Genomic DNA, 19553 nt, shown 5'->3' with positions numbered 1-19553 from the left:
TATGCTAGGTGTGATCTATTCCAGTCCACCACTAGTTCAGAGGGATGTCCAGGACATTAGCATAATTCTCAAACCAATCTGGAATTCATCAAAAGCAAGATGTGGAAACTATTCCTCAGTCTGAACCCAGTCGAGGTTCTGAATTTGAGGAACTAAAGTGGCCTTCCAGGCTTCTGCTGGATTAGCGAAGAGCTGATGCTAAGGAGGGAATGAGAACACAAACATATCCAGAGAGGCAAATGGATATAGGAACTCAGAGAGACACCTACACTCTCATGCAGACACATGGATAGGCTGACATCCTCCAGGACAACTGCCTTCAGAGTCAGCAGAGAATTATTTTGTGAATCTTCAGTGACAGCTTTGTTATTTATTCATTTTTCATTTACTCTGCAAACATGGATTGAGCATTGAGCAACTACTTTGTGCCAGGCAGTGAGCTGGGTTCCGCAGATCTAGGAGACCCAGGAAAGAAAGACACAGTATTTACCAAAAAAGCATGTGGTCACTGGGTGAGCAATATGGGATGGGGCATACCAAAAGGATGGGGGTTGGGGGCAGCCTTAGCAAACACCCAGAGGCAAGAGAAGGACCCAGGTTTGCTCAAGGATCTTCAAGTGGCTAGTCACAGCTGGTGCTTTTATTGTCAGCAGAGAACAAAGACAGATGAAGCTGCAAGAGACAGACACCAGGCTCTCAAGGACCTTGTAGAACAGGCTAATGAGTTTGTACTTTCTCCTGAGGGCATGAGAAACCTTATGCAGGAGAATGGTGCAATCAGATTGTGTGTTAGAAATATCATTCTTGGGGCCCGCCCGGTGGCGCAGCAGTTAAGTTCACATGTTCTGCTTCAGCAGCCCGGGGTTCACCGGTTCGGATCCCAGGTGTGGACATGGCACCGCTTGGCAAAAACCATGCTGTGCTGGCCATCCCACATATAAAGTAGAGGAAGACGGGCATGGATGTTAGCTCAGGGCCAGTCATTCTCAGCAAAAAGAGGAGGACTGACAGCGGTTAGCTCAGGGCTAATCTTCCTCGAAAAAAAAAAATCATTCGTGATACATTATGGAGCATGCACTTAATGGGAGGAAACTACAGGCAAGGACATCACCACTTGTACCTGCTCCACTGACAAGCCATCCTGGTTGCCAGATAGAAGTGTGGTTCAGGGAGAAATACTTGTGGGGGCTTTTCCGTGGTTCATCAGGGCAAAGGCAACTGAAGGCAGCTCTGTGGTGGTCTCCATTGCCATGAAGGGGCTACAGATTGCCTTGGAGCTGTGCTTCAGGCTTCTCCTGGAGAAACTGTACATGGCTGTGGCAGTGTGGCTTGAAACATGTGTTCAGATCCTAATATCTGCACATTTCCATGAGAGATGATGGCATGGCTTGCAAGTGCTCAGTTTTTCTTTTATCGTCTCTTGTTTCAGAATAGAGGCTTTCACTCAGCTGAAAACCAACTGTATAATGCAAAACCGGCTTACTATTCAACTTAAGAAACTAACTGAAGGCAAATATCTACCTCCTGAAAAGCTTAATATCGTTAAAAGAGACTATTACTTCTTAGAGTTATAGTTAAAAGATGCCACCTTCATAGAGAATCTTCAGGAACAGCAAATGTGAAGGCAACCGGTGAAGAGCTCACTAGGTACAACTCCGAACTTCAGGTTGAAATAGATTTTATGGAAAAACAACTGAAAAAAGAAAGACTAAACAATTCAGAACTAGATTAAGTGATTGGTGACTTTACAAGAAGAACAAAATTACTAGACATAAATCAAAATCTATCACACCACGTGGCTTTTCCAAATAGAGCATGCCCTTCACCAAAGGGTCGGCCTTCATGTGAAAAGAGATCTTTTCACTCCCCTCTACTCAGATTCTCACCCTTGTACCACGCTTTCCTCCCCACTTCTTCCTCCATATCACAGTCCTTGTTGCCAGTGGATCCAAGTAGACAATCCTTAAAATAGAGACCTCAGCTTTCCTACTCCATAAATACTTTCTGGCAAGGGATTTTTCTAGCCTACTATCTATCCATCCTGATTTTCCTCTTCTATGTGCTGAATTTTCCCCGACCAACCCCACATTCTGAAAATAAGAGAAAATTACCTTTAGCTTTGATTCAGTATTCACACAAAACTACTACTGAATACTCTGAATATGAGAAGAAACTTGAGACTTTTCTTGTCTTTCTTCAAATGTAATTTTGAATTCTCAATTTTAGTTTCAAAAATTGCTATTTTAAGTGATATACTTTTGCACAAATGGAAGCTTTACAGAATAATAATTCTCAGAACAGTTTTATAAAGTTTATCTAAACATTAATCTTATTGAGTATATTGTTTACATTTTATTATTCTCTCTAGATAGTAATTATTACATTTAATTTGATTAACAGTCCATTAATACAGGAATAATACTGAATTTATGTCATACTGAAACTGCTACATGATTAGTTCAGCAGCTAGACACATTTGAAATGGCAAAGCCATTCTATATGCCAAAAGCAGTACCTTATTTTAATTTATTTCAACTATAAGACAAATATGAAAGTAACTTGAATATGTTTTTAATTCACATTTTTTTTAAACATGTTGAAAAAAGTACTTTAAACATTGCTTCTCAGGAGCAAATAGTTAATATATATAAACTTAAATAAATATATAAATTTGTACCATATATTTTTTGTGGGTTTTACATTGTTAATTTTGATATATATCCACATTTGGAATTTGGTCCTTCAAGAGTAAATCAACAGTAATTTGATTCATAAAATTTCTTTTCTTATCTTGGTGAGGAAGATCAGCCCTGTGCTAACATCTGTTGCCAATCTTCCTCCCTTTTTTTCCCTCCCAAAGCCCCAGTACATAGTTGTATATACTAGTTGTAAGTCTCTCTAGTTCTTCTATGTGGGACGCCACCACAGTACGGCTTGATGAGTGTGTGTAGGTCTGCACCCAGGATATGAACCGGTGAACCCCGGGCCGCTGAAGTGGAGCATGAAAAATTAACTGCTACGCCACGGGCCAGCCCCATAAAATTTCTTTATGAGAGTCAGAATTATAAGTCCCAAGTGAAGCAATATACAGAATAGAATAAATTTAAATCCTTTTATTTAGAGTGTTTTCTCAAAGACTTTTCCCATATGCATTCTATACCCACCTGAATTTTAGTACTTAATTCACTGAGTTATAAATTAACCATTTATGATTGTTTCCTCCACAGAACAAGGAATACTGAAATCAGAAACCATTAATCTTATTCACTTCTATATCCTTGGCTCCCAGGATGAAGCCTAGCATACAATGAGGACCAACCCTCTTTTTGTTGAATTCAATTCATACACAATAATTGAAGGTCACAAAGAGATATATTTTCTAGCTAAGCATGATAGACTTTCTGGTAAAACTAAAAATCATTGCTTTTCCCAGCTACACAAGATAACTACTTTCCCCAGTGCCCACTCTGGAAATGTACTAATTCTCCTTTAGAAGACAAAGAGACACTTGGCTAATTATTTCCCCAGCACCTGAAATGGGCACATTACCTGGAAATGACAAGACACTGCCGAACAGGAGACAAGAATAAGTTCAGTATTAAATGGAGACATAACTACATACTGTACATAGAACTCAGAAACATCTGGCATTCATGGAAAAGATTTAAGGGCAAGAAAATTCAGCTTATGAAATTTCAGAAAGAGGAAAAAAATTCCATTGCTAAAAACCTCTTACGAAGATATTTCCTATGCCCTTCTGAGCACTGTGCTAGTAATTCCTCCTCAGTCTATTTGTAAAAAGGAAATGCTGAACTAGTGGAGTCTAGAATTACATTATCCAGAAAAGTTTTCATTTCTTCAAAATTATAGGAAAAAAACCCCTGTTGAAATGTCTCACAATTACACTTATATTATTTTTACTATGGAATATTATAAATAGGCTGAATGGGAGAAAATATTGGACACCTGTTTACCTACCACCTAGCTTTATCAAATCTTTATATTTTGACACATTTATTTCAAGATTTATGTAATAAAACATTAGATACAGATGAAGCCCCCTTTGCACCCTTCTTCAGAGTTATCAATCCTGATTTGGGAGTTTATTATCCCCTTGCTATGTAACATTCCATTTTAAAAATACATTCTGACTTATTTATCCATTTTTTGTGGTAGCTGCTAGTTATCCCCCCAAAACAGACTCTTCTTTGTCCATTTTTCTACAAGGTTGTTTGATTTTTTTCTATTTTTTGGTAGGAGTTCTTTATATATTCTAGATAGCAACCCGTGGTCAATTCTTTTTGACACAAATATTTTCTCCCCGTCTGTGGTCTGCCTTTTCCCTTTTTCTATGGTGCTTTTTGTTAACTAGAAGTTTTCGATTTTAGTGTAGTTAAATGTATCCATCTTTACCTTTATAGTTTAGGCTTTTCTATCTTACATAAGAAATTCTTCCTTTTCCCAGATTCATAAAGATATTCTTCTATATTTTCTTCAAGAAGTTTTAAAGTTTCACTTTAAATTTAGGACATTAATTCTATGGAATTTAATTTTTATGTTTAGAGAGGAAGGTATCTAATTTTATTTCACTCTTCACATAGATAATCACTTGCCTCATTCCTGTGTCTTGATTAGACCATCTTTTTCCCACTGATTTTCAGTGCCAACTCAATGGTGTATCAAGTTTCCATCTATGTTCTGGCCTTTCTGTCTCGTTCCACTTGGCTGTTTGTCTATATAATGGAATCGTGAGTAGTTCTGTTGACTAGAGACAGGAATATATAAAGGGAAGTAATGGGACATTAGCTTGGAAAGCTGGACTAAGTACAGCTCAAGTAGAAGCTTGAGACCAACTAATGGTCCCCCACCAGCCCTCACATTCCATCAGGCAGCAATCCTCTAGAGGAGCGGTTGGCAAATCATGGCCTATGAGCCAAACCCAGCCTGACACCTGTTTTTATAAATAAATATTTATCAGAATATATTTATTTATGTATTGTCTGTGGCTGCTTTGACTACAATGGCAGAACTGAGTAGTTAACGACAGAAATTATATGGCCCCCTAAGCCTAAAAGATTTCCTGTATGGTCCTTTACAGAAAATACTTGTCAAACCCTCATCTAGAGACCTGACCATAATCTCAACATACATTCCATGGTATGGATGCCTGTATGGCCTACGTAATTCTGCTGCCATAACCTAAGGAGTCAGCTTTGGTTGATAGCGACAGATTAGATTCCAACCCTAAACCTTTTAACATAGGGCTATACTCCCTTTCTTTAAATTCATTTCAAGGGATGTATTAAAGACATTCTCATCTATGTTGATAGCATAATTTCACCTTTTGGAACCATGACAAAACTTAAAATGTAATTGAATACGTTGGTTAATTATTCTGAAGACTGAATCAGGCCCATTATACTCTGTTTCTCAAATTTCAGAGTTTAAATGAGTCTTTGGTATGAGTTAATTCTCAAAAAACAATGTAGTGTGACCCCCCCGATCTCACTTCCTTACAGGTAAAGCCATCATTGGGTTAGGACGTAATGCTTCTGCTTCTGCTTTCATAAAAATTTGATACAACAAACATTCATTTAAAAATATTTCTAAGGGCCAGCTCCATGGCCTAGTGGTTAAGTTCAGTGCACTCTGCTTCAGTGGCCCGGGGTTCAGTTCCCAGGTGAGGACCTACACCATTCATCAGCAGCCATACTGTGGCAGTGACCCACATACAATATAGAGGAAGACTGGCACAGAGCTTAGCTCAGGGCAAATCTTCTTCAGAAAAAAAAAAATTCTGGTCTTTAATAAAACTGTAGCTATAGATATTGTCTGTTCTGTACTCAATGTTGTCTATGATCTTCTAAAGGATAAAGTTCCAGGGATCGGGGAAGCTTTACCTAAATCACACTGCTCAATCTACTTTACCTATAGGACATGCCAATTCTAAGAGGAATGGCAAGAATAAGTGCTCATTCGTTCAGCTGGAGGAGAGAAGGGAGGAACTGAGGGAAAAACAGCAAACTGCCTGGTCTTGGATAAATAATGGAAGGGCTCCCGACAAACAGGCTTCCGTATCTCCTGAGAGAAAACTCCACAGTCCAGAATCCCAGGTTTCCTGCTCCCAGCCTCCAGGTGCTAGAAGTCAGAACAAGGAAAGCATCAAGACCTTAGACCAGCTGTATTTAAGGCAGGGCAGGTCTTTCTATCTGCTATGTGCATTCTTCTTGGCAAGGTGAGGGGAGGTAGCCAAATAAAAGATGGTAGATAGGATATAAGAGGAAGTTGGAAATAATAATTTCTCATTAGGGAAAAACTGAAAATTATTTTATGGAGAGCAGGAGAAAAAGCAAAGGAATTTTGTGCACCCCACATACCAATTCCCAGGTCTCTTGGGCTATGTCTCCTCCCATGAGATAAAAAAGCTGGCTGCCTGTATACCCCTGATGAACGGAACCAGAGATTTTCAGAGCAGCTCCACATTCTATTTAATCCTTTCCCTCCCTGACTCCAGAAATGCTTGATTTGGCTGTGTAAAAGTAATTCTAATTATAGTGATTTACATGAACTACTTACCATTTATGCCTAATTACCTCACAGCACAATAACAATTATGCATACATTAAATGTGTCAGATTAACCTGCTTCTAAGTTTTATTTGATAACAAAAGTAAAGTGTTCACAAATGCTCATTCTTTATAGTTTGCTGCTCATACAGCATGGTCATCAGCTCATAACTTTTTCAAATTTTTATTAGAGAAAACATTGTTACATAGGTAGGTGAAAGTAGGCTAATAGTCAGCCACCGACTTTTTTCTCATTGATAACGATTCTGGCATTTTGTGAAGAAGGTGCATTTTACTTTAATATTATAGCTAAGTCTTACAGAAAGTTTCTTAGAAGTATAATGAGAAAAAGTAAGTCCACCATAATGAATGTTTAAACATCTCCGTTAAAAACAAAATCAAATGCCCATATATGCTAAGTGAAATAAGTCAGACAGAGAAAGACAAATACTGTATGTTCTCACTTATATGCAGAATTCTGAAAAAGCCAAACTCATAGAAACAGTAGAATGTTCACTGCCAGGGGCTGGAGGGTGAGGTAAATGAGGAGATGTTGGTCAAAGGGTACAAACTTCCAGCTATAAGATGAATAAGTTCTGGGGATCTAATGCACAGCATGGTGACTATAATTAACAATACTGTATCAGACACTTGAAAGCTGTTAAGAGAGTAGATCTTAAATGTTCTCACCACAAAAAAAAGATTATTATGTGAGGGGATGTAGGTACTAACTAACCTTATTGTGCTGATCATTTTGCAACATACATGAATATCAAATCATCACATTGTACACCATCAATTTACATATGTTATATGTCAGTAACATCTCAGTAAAGCTGGGGGAAAAAATCAAATGCCCATAAAATCAGAAATCCTATTACCAAAACCAAAAGCTCTACAAATGAAGTTCTATCACTGGAAAACCTAATAGCCCAAATTTTCCTTCTCTAATAATCAGCATATCACTGTTTATTTTTAGAAGAAATAGGTCTGTGGCATCTTTTCAATCTTAAAAACTAAAGCTTTTATATATGTTTTACTAAAATTACGTTAGCTGTTTGGGTCTTTTTCAATGTTAAAGATTTGGCTGGCTAAAGAAACTACAAGACAAATACCACCACAAAGAGACATGGCTCTATCTACTAAACATTTATTCAAATATGCATTCGAATTTAACAAATACAAGCTTTCATTAGACACACCTGAAACTACCTGACGTGGCAAATCTACTTACCTAAGATTACGACTACACAATAAAACCAGGGCTTCTAAATAGTAAGTATTACATTGACTTACTGCTAAATAGCTGTCTATCTATCACAGAGACCCATCATAGCCAGTTCAGAAATCAAGGGTGGTGGGATAACACCCCTAAGAAGAGCCAAACAATAATCTTAAAGAAAAAAATCATGTTGTTAAACTGGCAACCAGCAAAGTTAACGATTAAAGAAGACCTTTGACTGGATGGAAGTTAATCAATCACAGTAAGACGAGCCCTAGGGATGACACAGAGCGGGAAGGAGGAAAAAGAAGACTGTATTTCCAAAAAGGACTAGAAAGGAAACAAGATACAAAATACATGAAAGCAATTTCACTCTCAGATAACAAAAAATCCAGTTAAGTAAAAGACCTTGTTTCCTGGCTATGACACATATCCAAGTTGCTATTTTATTTGGGAGACAACCTGTATAGCAAACTATAATTAGGTATGCAATACATAAACAGTCGAAATTTTCCAAACTTATTATTTCTTTACTCACCTATAAACTTTTGGAAATACAGGAAAAAAAGAAGTTGGCCATCAAAGGGGATAATTCATCATTACTTCCTATAACCATTGTGCTGGACGGGCCAATCACAGTGGCTGCCACACTCACTTCTGAGGGAAACTGCCATGCTCACAGGAGCTCCAGAGGGTACCTTATGCAGAGATCTGATCTTCATGGTGGCTAGTGACCTCTGACAAACCTGGTGTGAAACCTCTGCCTGAACACAAATAAAGTGATAGGTTGGTTGTCCTATCGGATTCTTACTCAAGAATTTAAACCACATATACAGTGGTAGAATTTAAAAGTTGGCAGAAGGAACAGAAGTCGAAATGGGTATAGGAGAAAAGGAATAGAGGAAGCGGATTACATGAACAGCAGAACACTAGAGTAAGAATCAACCAGGTACCTGCTACTACTGCCTGTCAAGTCGTCCACACTTTCAGAGCCAATGCTGCTGCCAAAAGCTGGCTCAGGCATGGTGAGGCCCGGCTGTGTAATGGAGATGACCTTCATTGCTATTTGCATATGTAGTCTTATTCTAAATCTCGATTTCTTTCTGTGACCTAAATGAATCTCTATGCCTTTTAACTAAAAGATGTTAACACAATGACAGCCTTTTTCTTTATATAAAAATAAAACTATTTGATTATATCCTCAGTGCTTTTTAAAAAGTAAAATTACTTTCTGCAGAGTTTTTAAATAAAGTACTACTAACGTGTTATACAGCACCTTCCTTCTAAAGATGTTATAATAAAAGAATATTTATGGGGGGATGGAGGGCAGGGGAGAAGTTGCTTGGCCAGTCAATTAAAACAAAATTAGTTTCTTAGGTTGAACCATATTCTAACTTTTTTTAAAGATTTTATTTTTCCTTCTTCTCCCCAAAGCTCCCAGAACATAGTTGTATATTCTAGTTGTAGGTCCTTCTAGTTGTAGCATGTGGGACGCCACCTCAGCACAGCCTGACAAGCGATGCCATGTCCGCACCCAGGATGAAACCCTGGGCCACCGAAGGAGAGCGCGTGAACTTAACCACTCAGCCATGGGGCTGGCCCCCTAACTCTTATTACTATTAATATCCCTCATAATTTGAAGATGACACCACTGATGACATTGGCTTCTATAATGGGATAAGGAATTGGAGTTTTCCTGTTGTCTCAGAATTTCAGCAAAAAGTCAAAGCTGGGGAAAAGGGGAGACAAGTTCCCCTACACTCTAAAGAGAGCCACTAGTCATATCCATGCAGGAATTACCTAAAAAGAAAAAAAAAGCAAAAACAGCTCCAAAACCAAAGTGGAACTGAAGAAAGTAATCAAGGTACAAAGTTGTTAGCTGAGTAAGGAATGCTGTGGCATTTCTCCCAGATAAACTTCATGCCAAGTGCAAAGGGCCCCCAAGAGAAGCATCCAAAGATATGAAGATGGAGTGTAAGACAAGATGGGCATCCCCTTCCCCAGCTGAATGTTTGCTAATTTGAGGAAATCCACAGGCAGTTACCAGAGCAGGATATGGAAGAGTTCACGGAAGAACTTGGCATGTGTCCCTAGGAGCATGGGGGTGTACAGGACGAACACAGGGACTGGCGCCTGCTACTAATCTGCAAAGTCCAAGGGCAGGAGACTCACCAAAGCTGCTGTGCAGTCGGGGTTGGAGAAAGGAGATGTCATGCTTCCTGTCGCCTAAGTAGACATCGTAAAAGGTGACCTGGCTAGACAGCCCTGAAAGGATTCCCCCCACCCCCCAGCCAAGAAGGCTAAGTACAAGGGCAAGGGGGTCCCAGCAGAATATGGCGGTGTGAGGTGTTCTGCTAGAGGCATAAGAGGTCAGTCAAAGAGTGGAGCAGTGGGGAGGTCCCCTTGGGAGTCCTGAAGAACCCACCAAAGTGCTCCTTCACAAAGAGCTAGCATGTCAGCATCTACCACACAAAAGGCCCTTAACTGGTCATTAAGACTATACTCTTTCACTCGATCTTCCCTTCCTCTCATTCTGACCCTAGAGAGGCCAGGCAAGCAGAGAAAGTGGAAGGACAAATCATTCCCCCTTCTCTACAGCTGAACCTGGGCCAGGCCTGAGCTGGAAGGAGGGGAAAGCCTTGAATTGCACAGAAGTTTTCATTTAGACTGGACTGCATCAATTATTACCTAAATATAAAGCTATGTGAATCCTCCAAAGGTGAAAGAAAGCTATGGAACATCAAGAGGTCAGGAATGGGGATTCCAGAGAGCTTGTGTAAAGGAACTGGTGGAAATTTTCAAGCTGTTTCAGCATTATAACTAACTGCATTTAATCCATTTTATAAAGTGCTTACACTTTTAATTGTTCAATCTTTAATATCACACAAAACTCACCTTTGATAAAAGGCCCTCTGCCTCTATACTGTATCCTTTAAGGTCCTCGTGTAACTTCTGCAAACACTGTACGACTCTTCTTTGATGTTCATCGTCCCTTAGCTCATGAGCTTTGATCAGAAAGTCATAATGGTCCAGTGGTCCACGGCAAACAGCCAAAGCTTTTGAATAAGCCTCTGTAGCCACAGGTGGAGACATACTCTCAGGTGTCTGAACTGTGTAGGCTATAGACAAAAATACAAAATTTTAGATTTTCTTAAATGAAGATATTTCACAGTGCTCTATATGTGTTTCTTAATGGTCACATTAAAACCTTTAACCAGTTACAAGTGTATACATTTGAGCAGTTATTGTAAATATCATTTTGATAAAGATAATATAAAACATGTTTTATACAATAAATATATTTATAATTGTTTCATTTTCATAAAAGGGAATAAATCCCCAAACCCATAAGCTATCTTTGTAACTCCTCTTCTAGAGAGCCTAACCTGCTATGGAGTCTGCTTTGCCTCCACCCCATTAAATGAGCCACCTGGTTCCTCAGATCCCTCCCCACAGCAGGCGTGATGCCTTTCTTTGAGTTAGGCCTAATTCTGGTTCCTGAGTACCACAGACCTAGATACTAATTACAAAAAGTTTTCTACTGCCCCATTATTCTGTATGCAAAACAACACAGCATTCAGATATTACCACGTTGATCTCAGTTCTCTTCTTATAAGATTCCTTCCCTTTCCCACAGCCTTTAGGTTGAACACAGAGAACACAAGCAGAGCATCTGCTTCAAAGCAGGGTGTTCTGATCCTTTTTTAAGACCCTCCTGGGAAAGAAATGACTCCCCATGGTAAGGTCCAATGATAACCCCATTCCTTATCAGGTTCAATGAGCAGGTAACTACCTCTTTGTTTTTTAGAAGCAACAATAAACAGCAACAAACTGACACATTTTTTAGATAAAGATTTCTCAAAGGTACTTTGCCAGCTTCTCTTGTTTCAATGAATACCATGTTTCCTTTGTTTCAAGAATATGAAAATCACTTAACTTCAGAGGAAAAAAATTGACAGTCACAATGTTATTCCATCTTTTTCCCGAGAGGAAAAGAAAATTCCTTACATATACTATGAATGTCGGGGATAGAGCATGAATGTTCTTTCTTTCTGAATAGAAGTTTTAGCTGGGTCCAACGCTGCCAAGCTAAATATTCCATTTCCGGGCCTCTCTTGCAGCCAGGATGGCCAACCAGTTCTAACCAATGAGATGTGAACTGAAATATGTGCAGCTCTGGAACACACCCTTAAAGGAAAAGGGCAAATCACCCCTCCCTCTTCCTCCCCTCCCTCTGACTGGAATGAAAGTGCAGGGATTGCAGCTGGAAGAGCCAACCTGGCAGGGAGAGGCACACAGAATGCTGAACGAAGCAGAGCAAAGTTCTCCAACAATGCTGAGCTGCCAAACCAGCTTGGGACCACCTACCTGGATTTTTATGTAAAAGAATAATAAACTTCTATCTTGCTTTTTAAGAAATGTATTTGGGGGTCTCTTTGTTACAGAGGCCTAAGTTGTACCCTAACTAATACAGGTGGCTTAGAGGCTACAAAAGAGAATCTGACCACCCACAGTCCCCACACAGAGCTTCCAAGACCTCTTGGATTTCCTGAGTGACGCAAGTGTCTTTTGTTATTCATAATGAGTCCCTTTCCATCACACCAGGAGTTTATGCTAGAGGTGACTCAGGGTAGGGCCCCAGGATAGCCTCAGGACAGGGCTGATCCCCAGCAAGACCAAGTATGTAGAGGGTTGGAACTTTCAGCCCCAGCCACCAACCTCCTGGGAGGGGAGGTGAAGCTGGAGATCAAACTCTATAAACACTACTGAACAATGAGATTTGGAGAGCTTCCAGGTTGGTGAACACATCAGGGTGCCGGGAAGGAGACACACACAGAGAGGGCACGGAAGCTGCCCCTACCCCCATACCTTGCCCTGTGCATCTCTTCCACGTGGCTGTTCCTCAGTTGTATCCTTTGTAATAAACTGGTAGACATAAGCAGAGTGTTTTTGTGAGTCCTAGTGAGACATTTCTAACAAATTATCAAACCTGAGTATGCAGTCGCCATGCAGAAGTGTGGGTAGCCTGGGCAGCCCATTTGCAGCTGGTGTCTGAAGTGGGGCCAGTTTGGTGGGACTAAGCCCTTTAACTCATGAGATCTGACTCGCCCTCCAGGTATATCGTATCAGAATTGAATTGACTTGTTGGATACCCATTGGTATCGGAGGATTTGAGAATCTCACAAACAGGGAAAATTCTCTTTTCCACTCCCTCCTTTAATTTTCTGGAGTTAACCAGGTAAGAAACCCAAGAGTAATACTAATTTCCTTCCCTTCCATCCCACACTTAACCAGGTCCTCAGCCAATCAATTGTCAAAACTGACTATAGTGGAACCATTTTAAAATGGAGTCAGAGCTCCCTTTCCAGAGAAACTGTCTTCCTGTCTTGAACCTTGGACTGGGCCAAACCTTTGGACTGGGCCAAAACAGCAGTTTTATAAGCAATTGTTTGAGAAGTCAGCAGGAGAACAGACATCCTGATCACAAAGACTGACTGTGGACTTTCTGAAGATAGAATCAACAGTCAATCAATGTTTAGCCAAGACTAGCTTTCTGCCTCCAATTCCAATTAAAATTCTTTGTAATACAATCTCCGTTCTGTGCCTTTAAAAGCCCCTCACTTGGGGCTGGCCCGGTGGCGCAGCGGTTAACTTTGCATGTTCCGCTTCGGGGGCCCGGGGTTCACCGGTTGGGATCCCTGGTGTGGACATGGCACCACTTGGCAAGCCATGCTGTGGTAGGCGTCCCACATATAAAGTAGAGGAAGATGGGCACACGTGTTAGCTCAAGGCCAGTCTTCCTCAGCAAAAAGAGGAGGATTGGTGGCAGATGTTAGCTCAGAGCTAATCTTCCTCAAAAAAAAAATTAAATCAAAAAATTAAATTAAATTAAAAAATAAAAGCCCCTCACTTTTACTCCTTAGTAGGACACCATTTGGGTTTCTACCTGAATCTGTGCTCCCCAAATTGTTAATTCTTTGATCCCAAATAGATGCTTTGCCTCTTAAACTGGTTTCCATTTTTGAAGGTTGGCACAATCATCAATGCTACTCAATTTTGCATCCTAAATACTCTTTAATCCATCCCCTCCTCCTGGTCATTCCTCATCCTTCCACCCCAGCTGAGCCTCCCTGCTTCTGCCCCAAATTTACCAACACTACAATCTCTGAAATATCTTCCATCAACTACAGGGATGGTCGTCCTAAAATCCAAATTTGGTTTTATCAATATTTTGCTTGAAATTCATCTCATTGTATAAAGGAGTGTTTTCAAACATAATTTTAACAGCAGCACCTTTTTGATATACAAAACCTTCCATGGAATTCTAAATTTATTAAAGAGAAAAGTGGGAAGAGGGGGGCACGAAGTCCCACCCTCTTCACATCTCCCTCATTCCCACACCCATACGACCCCTGTAACCATGAGCCCTCCAGGACAATTCAACTGACCTCATCCCTTACCAACAGAGCAATTAAGACTTGTCTTTCAGAAAATTTGCAAAGTCACACAGCCAGAGCATGCACAGAAGAAATCTTGACCTGAAATGACCAGGGAACCAAAGATTGTCCTCCTGATGGAACCAAAGGACCAGGACGTGACTAGAACTTAAAGTCAGACTCTTATCAGAAGCAAGGGGTCATTCATTCAGGAAGACATGGTGTTAAAATTCCTTCCCCACCTCATCCTAAAAGTTTAGAAGCTCATTGTAAATATTTAGAGCCCTGTCACAAATGCTTGAAGCCCACCAATCAAAACCCGTCCCACCAGCATTTCCACGTGCCAGACTGTACTCCCTAACCTCTTAAATTCTGCCCCAAATCCAGAATCAGGTAGACAGATCTGAGGGCATACACCTCCATCTCCCTGCAGATCAATCTCGCGGAATAAAGCTGATCTCTTTTCCCAAATGCTGATGCCATAGTTAATGGGCTGTTTATGTATATCAGGCAAGAGAACCCCAATTTTGTGTGGTAACACCTCCATTTCCAAAGCAGCCGCCAAGGCCACTTCCCTACCTTAAAGGATCACATTAAGTACGAATAGTGTGCAGAAAAGAGTTAATGCAGCAGGCCTGAGACTACTGTCCTTGGAAAGGCCTGCTTGCAAAGGTTGGCCCTTGGCTGGGAACTTGGATTCCAAGAGGGTTCTCACCATTCCCAGAAACGGTAAGAGTGACTCATTGTGCCCAGATGTCTGTACCATGAATAAGCAATGTGGTTTATGCTGAACACCTAGTTTCCTTCTACAAGTCCAGAATTTCAGCAAGTGCTACACAGAGCGCCTATGTGACCACCCCCTAACCCCAGGCACTGAGTCTCTAATGAGCTTCCCTGGTAGACAACATTTCACACCTCTTGTCACAGTTCATTGCTGGAAGAATTACCCATGTTCAGTGTGACTCACTGGGAGAAGACTCTTAGAAGCTTGTATCTAATTTTTCACCCCACATGCCTTTACCTTTGCTGATTGTACTTTGTATCCTCTCACTGTAATAAATCATAGCTGTGATTACAACTATATGCTGAGTGCTGTGAGTCCTCCTAGCAAATTACTACACCTGGGGGTAGTCTCGGGGATCCCCAACACAGATAGTATCTTCATTCTGGGATTCAAGCAATCCATAATAGGGTCCCAGCCTGCATTTCAAGACTACTTTCCATCTACTCTCCAAAAGGTATCCATTGATACAAGAAATGATTGAGCACCTACCATATGTAATGGGTAATTGAGAATATCAAAGTTTTTTTTTTTTTAAGTGGGGGTGGAGGGACAAAAATTGCAGCAGTAATGTATCAAGATTAACTGGCAATAGCAAGCAAAATGAATTTGGGTACAGAGAAACTGGTTAAGAAGGTATTCTAAATGAGAAACAATAAAAGCCCAAATTAGGATAGGTAATAGCAGAAATGTTAGGAAGTTTGGTCAAATGGAAAATGCAAAGGTAGATTCTATAATGTGGGTTGCCTTCTTGTCAGATTGGATTGCTTACCACGTCTCAAACATTTTCCATTCTTTCATTTCATAGTCATCCTTTGTTCATACAGATTCCCTCACTGGACATCATCCTCCTCCAGCTGTCTGCCAGCCTAATTTTCTCTACAGAATCTCACCCATGCTTCAAGGTTCCTCAGCTCCTTACCACTAGAATTCCAACTCACCTGTATTTATCTCCATCCTTTTCTCTCTCCTTAGGTTACAGCTTAAGAGCTATTTCTTATTCCGTCAAGGACTATTAATGCCTTCACTTGTCCTCTAATCAGTGGCTTTCAAATTTTTGGACCCTCTTTTTGTATCATGACCCAATATACATACACACATATATTTAACTGAAAAATAAGCTTCACGATATAATAAGAGGTTTAGCGAAAGTATTAAAAAGTAAGAAAAAAGGATGTTTCTATGCTTGATGCACTCTGGTATTTTTACTATATATACGTAGTATAAATTATACGCTAAATTTAAAACTATAAAATATAATTTATAATTATAAGTATAAAATTATATATAGAAGCAGAAGGAGTACTTCCTAGCTCATTCTGTGAAGCCAATACTACCCTAATACCAAAATCAGACAAAGACATTACAAGAAAACTGCAGACCAATATCCATCATGAACATAGATGTAAAAAGCTCCAACAAAATACTAGCAAATCAAATCCAACAATGTATAAAAAGAATAATATAAAACATATATATATATAATAAATATTAAAAAGTGAGACTTATCTCAGGAATGCAAAGCTGGCTCAACATTCAAAAATCAATTAATTTAATTCATTCCATCACCAGGATAAAGAAGAAAAATCACATGATCATTTCAATAGATGCAGAAAAAGCATTTGAAAAAAAACCCAACACCTGTTCATGATAAAAAAAAAAAAACCCTCAGTAAACTAGGAATAGGGGGAACTTCCTCACCTTGATAAAGCATATCTACAAAAAACCTACACTAACATTACACTTAATGGTGAGAAAGTAGAATCTTTCCCACTAAGATCAGGAACAAGGCAAGGATGTCCCTCTCATCACTCCTTGTCAACACCATACTAGAAGTCCTAGCTAATGCAATAAGACAAGAAAAGGGAATAAAAGGTACACATATTGGGAAGGAAGAAGTAAAACTCCTTGTTCACAGGTGACATGATTGTCAATGTAGAAAATCCCAAAGAATCAACAAAATAACTCCTAGAACTAATAAGCAATTATAGCAAGATTGCAGGATATAAGGTTAACATATAAAAGTCAATCACTTTCATATATACCTGCAATGATCAAGTAGAATTTGAAATTAAAAACACAATACCATTTACATCAGCACCTCAAAAAGTGAAACACTTAGGTATAAATCTAAAAAATATGTAAAAGATCTATATAAAGAAAACTACAAAACTCTGATGAACAAAATCAAAGAAGAACTTAAAAATGGAGAAATATTCCATGTTCATAAATAGGAAGGCTCAATATTGTCAACATGTCAGTTCTTCCCAACTTGATCTATAGATTCAATGCAATCTCAATCAAAATCCTAGCAAGTTATTCTGTGGATATTGACAAAATAATTCTAAAGTTTAAATGGAGAGCCAAAACAACTAGAATATTCAACATAATATTAAAAGAGAAGAAAAAAATTGGAGGATTGACACTATCCAACTGCAACACCTACTATAAAGCTACAATAATCAAGATAATGGGGTATTGGCAAAAGAATAGACAATTAGATCAATGGAACAGAATAGCGAGCCCAGAAATAGACCCAATAAATACTGCCAACTGATCTTTGACAAAGAAGCAAAGGCAAGATAGTTGAGCAAAGATAGTCTTTTCAACAAATGGTACTGGAACAAATGGACATCCACATGCAAAACATGAATCTAGACACAGAACTTACACCCTTCACAAAAATTAACTCAAAATGAATCACAGACCTAAATGTAAAACACAAAACTATAAAACTCCTAGAAGATAACATAGGAAAAACCTTGGGCATAGTGATGACTTTTTAGATACAATATCAAAGGCACAAACCATGAAAGAAATAATTGATAAGCAGGACTTCATTAAAATTAAAGATTTTAAAATTAAATAAATATATAAATAAAAATTAAAGTTAAAGATTTCTGTTCTGCAAAAGACAACACCATGGTCTCACAAAAGACAACCCACAGACTGGGAGAAAATATTTGCAAAAGACCCACCTATTATCCAAAATACACAAAGAACTCTTAAAACTCACAACAAGAAAACAAACAATCCAATTGAAAAATGTACTAAAGACTTTAGCAGACACCTCACCAAAGAAGATATTCAGATGGCAAAGAAGCATATGAAAAGATCTCCACGTCATATGTCTCCAGGGAAATGCAAATTAAAACAACAATGAGATACCACTACACACCTATTAGAATGGCCAAAATCCAGAACACTGACAAATGCTAGCCAGGATGTGGAGCAACAGGAACTCTCATTCATTCCTAGTGAGAATGCAAAATGGTAGAGCCACTTTAGAAAACAGTTTGGCAGTTTCTTATAAAACTAAAGATACTCTTACTATATGATCCAGCAATCATGGTCCTTGGTATTTACCCAAAGGAGCTGAAAAATTACATCTACACAAAACCGTGCACATGGATGTTTATAGCAGCTTTGTTCATAACTGCCAAAACTTGGAAGCAACCAAGATACCCTTCAGTAGGTGAGCAGATAAATAAACTGGTACATCCAGACAATGGAATACTATTCAGTGCTAAAAAGAAATGAGCTACCAACCCATGAAAACACGAGGACAAAACTTAAATGCATATAACTAAATGAAATAGCCCATTTGAAAAAGCTATATTCTGTAAGGTCATATATTCTAACTATATGACATTCTGGAAAAGGTAAAACCAAGGAGACAGTAAAAAGATAAGTAGTAGACAAAGTCGGGGGAGGTAAAGACGAGGGTTGAATAGGCAGAGCACAGAGGATTTTTAGGGTAGTGATAATACTTTGTATGATACTATAATGATGGATACATGTCATTATACATTTGTCCAAACCCACAGAATGTACTTCACCAAGAGTGAACCCCAATGTCAACTATGGACTTTGGGTGATTATGATGTGTCAATGCAGGTTCATCAATTGTAACAAATGTACCACTCTGACGGGAGATGTTGATAATGGGGGAGTCTATGCATGTGTAGGGGTAGGAGGTATATGGGAAATGTCTGTACCTTCCTCTCAATTTTGCTGTGAACCTAAAACTGCTCTTAAAAAATAAATAAAGTCCTTTAAAAAAAAGAGAGAGAAAGAGAATCAGTCAGGCAAGACACTCAAGGCTGAGAGATTGGCCAGCTTAGGCCTGGATAGCAGCTGTATAAATTGAAACACAAAAGACTTCTCAAAAGCTGCACTAAATTAAATCTGTTACTACATCAGTGTACACAAATTATGTGATGCTACTGCCATATTATTTTGATTTGTATTAATTTGTCTTATTGTACTCCAAATGGACAGTGGGAAAATGCCATTCTCAAGATCCACACACTAATCTACAAACATAACAGGAAGATTTTAGAGGCCCGGAAAGTCTGCGCTGTTCTGATACCTCAATTTTGTACCTTATTTCACCACTTTCTCCTAAACTAAGTTTTGTAAACTAAGCTTACAGCCCATTTGCTGTAAAATTTAGTCAATATCATAATGTCCTAGAATCTGAATAATCTATTATAACTTCCTAGATACTATTTTAACAATTAATTTTTTCTCCCAGGAAAAAAAAA

The 19553-nt window shown here is 39.0% G+C and overlaps 1 protein-coding gene across 6 annotated transcripts in view; it reads right to left on the bottom strand.

Annotated features, from left to right (window-relative positions):
- AFG1L (AFG1 like ATPase) overlaps window positions 1-19553 on the bottom strand; it is a 205735-nt gene that overhangs the window by 165249 nt on the left and 20933 nt on the right. For 5 of the 6 annotated variants that reach the window (XR_011497820.1, XR_011497818.1, XR_011497819.1 and 2 more), the window contains exon 2: window positions 10684-10907. Coding sequence is in view for 3 of the 6 variants with exons in the window: in XM_014839041.3 (XP_014694527.1) it covers window positions 10684-10907 (224 nt within the window). In the remaining 3 variants the exon portion in view is untranslated. Of the gene's footprint in view, window positions 1-10683; window positions 10908-11796; window positions 11943-19553 lie in introns of those variants that run through there. The other variant, XM_070496575.1, reaches the window with a different exon arrangement.

The sequence above is a fragment of the Equus asinus genome, chromosome 24 (genome assembly GCF_041296235.1).
Source record: "Equus asinus isolate D_3611 breed Donkey chromosome 24, EquAss-T2T_v2, whole genome shotgun sequence".
NCBI classification, from domain to species: domain Eukaryota; kingdom Metazoa; phylum Chordata; class Mammalia; order Perissodactyla; family Equidae; genus Equus; species Equus asinus.
This window is presented reverse-complemented; position numbering and strand designations above follow the sequence as displayed.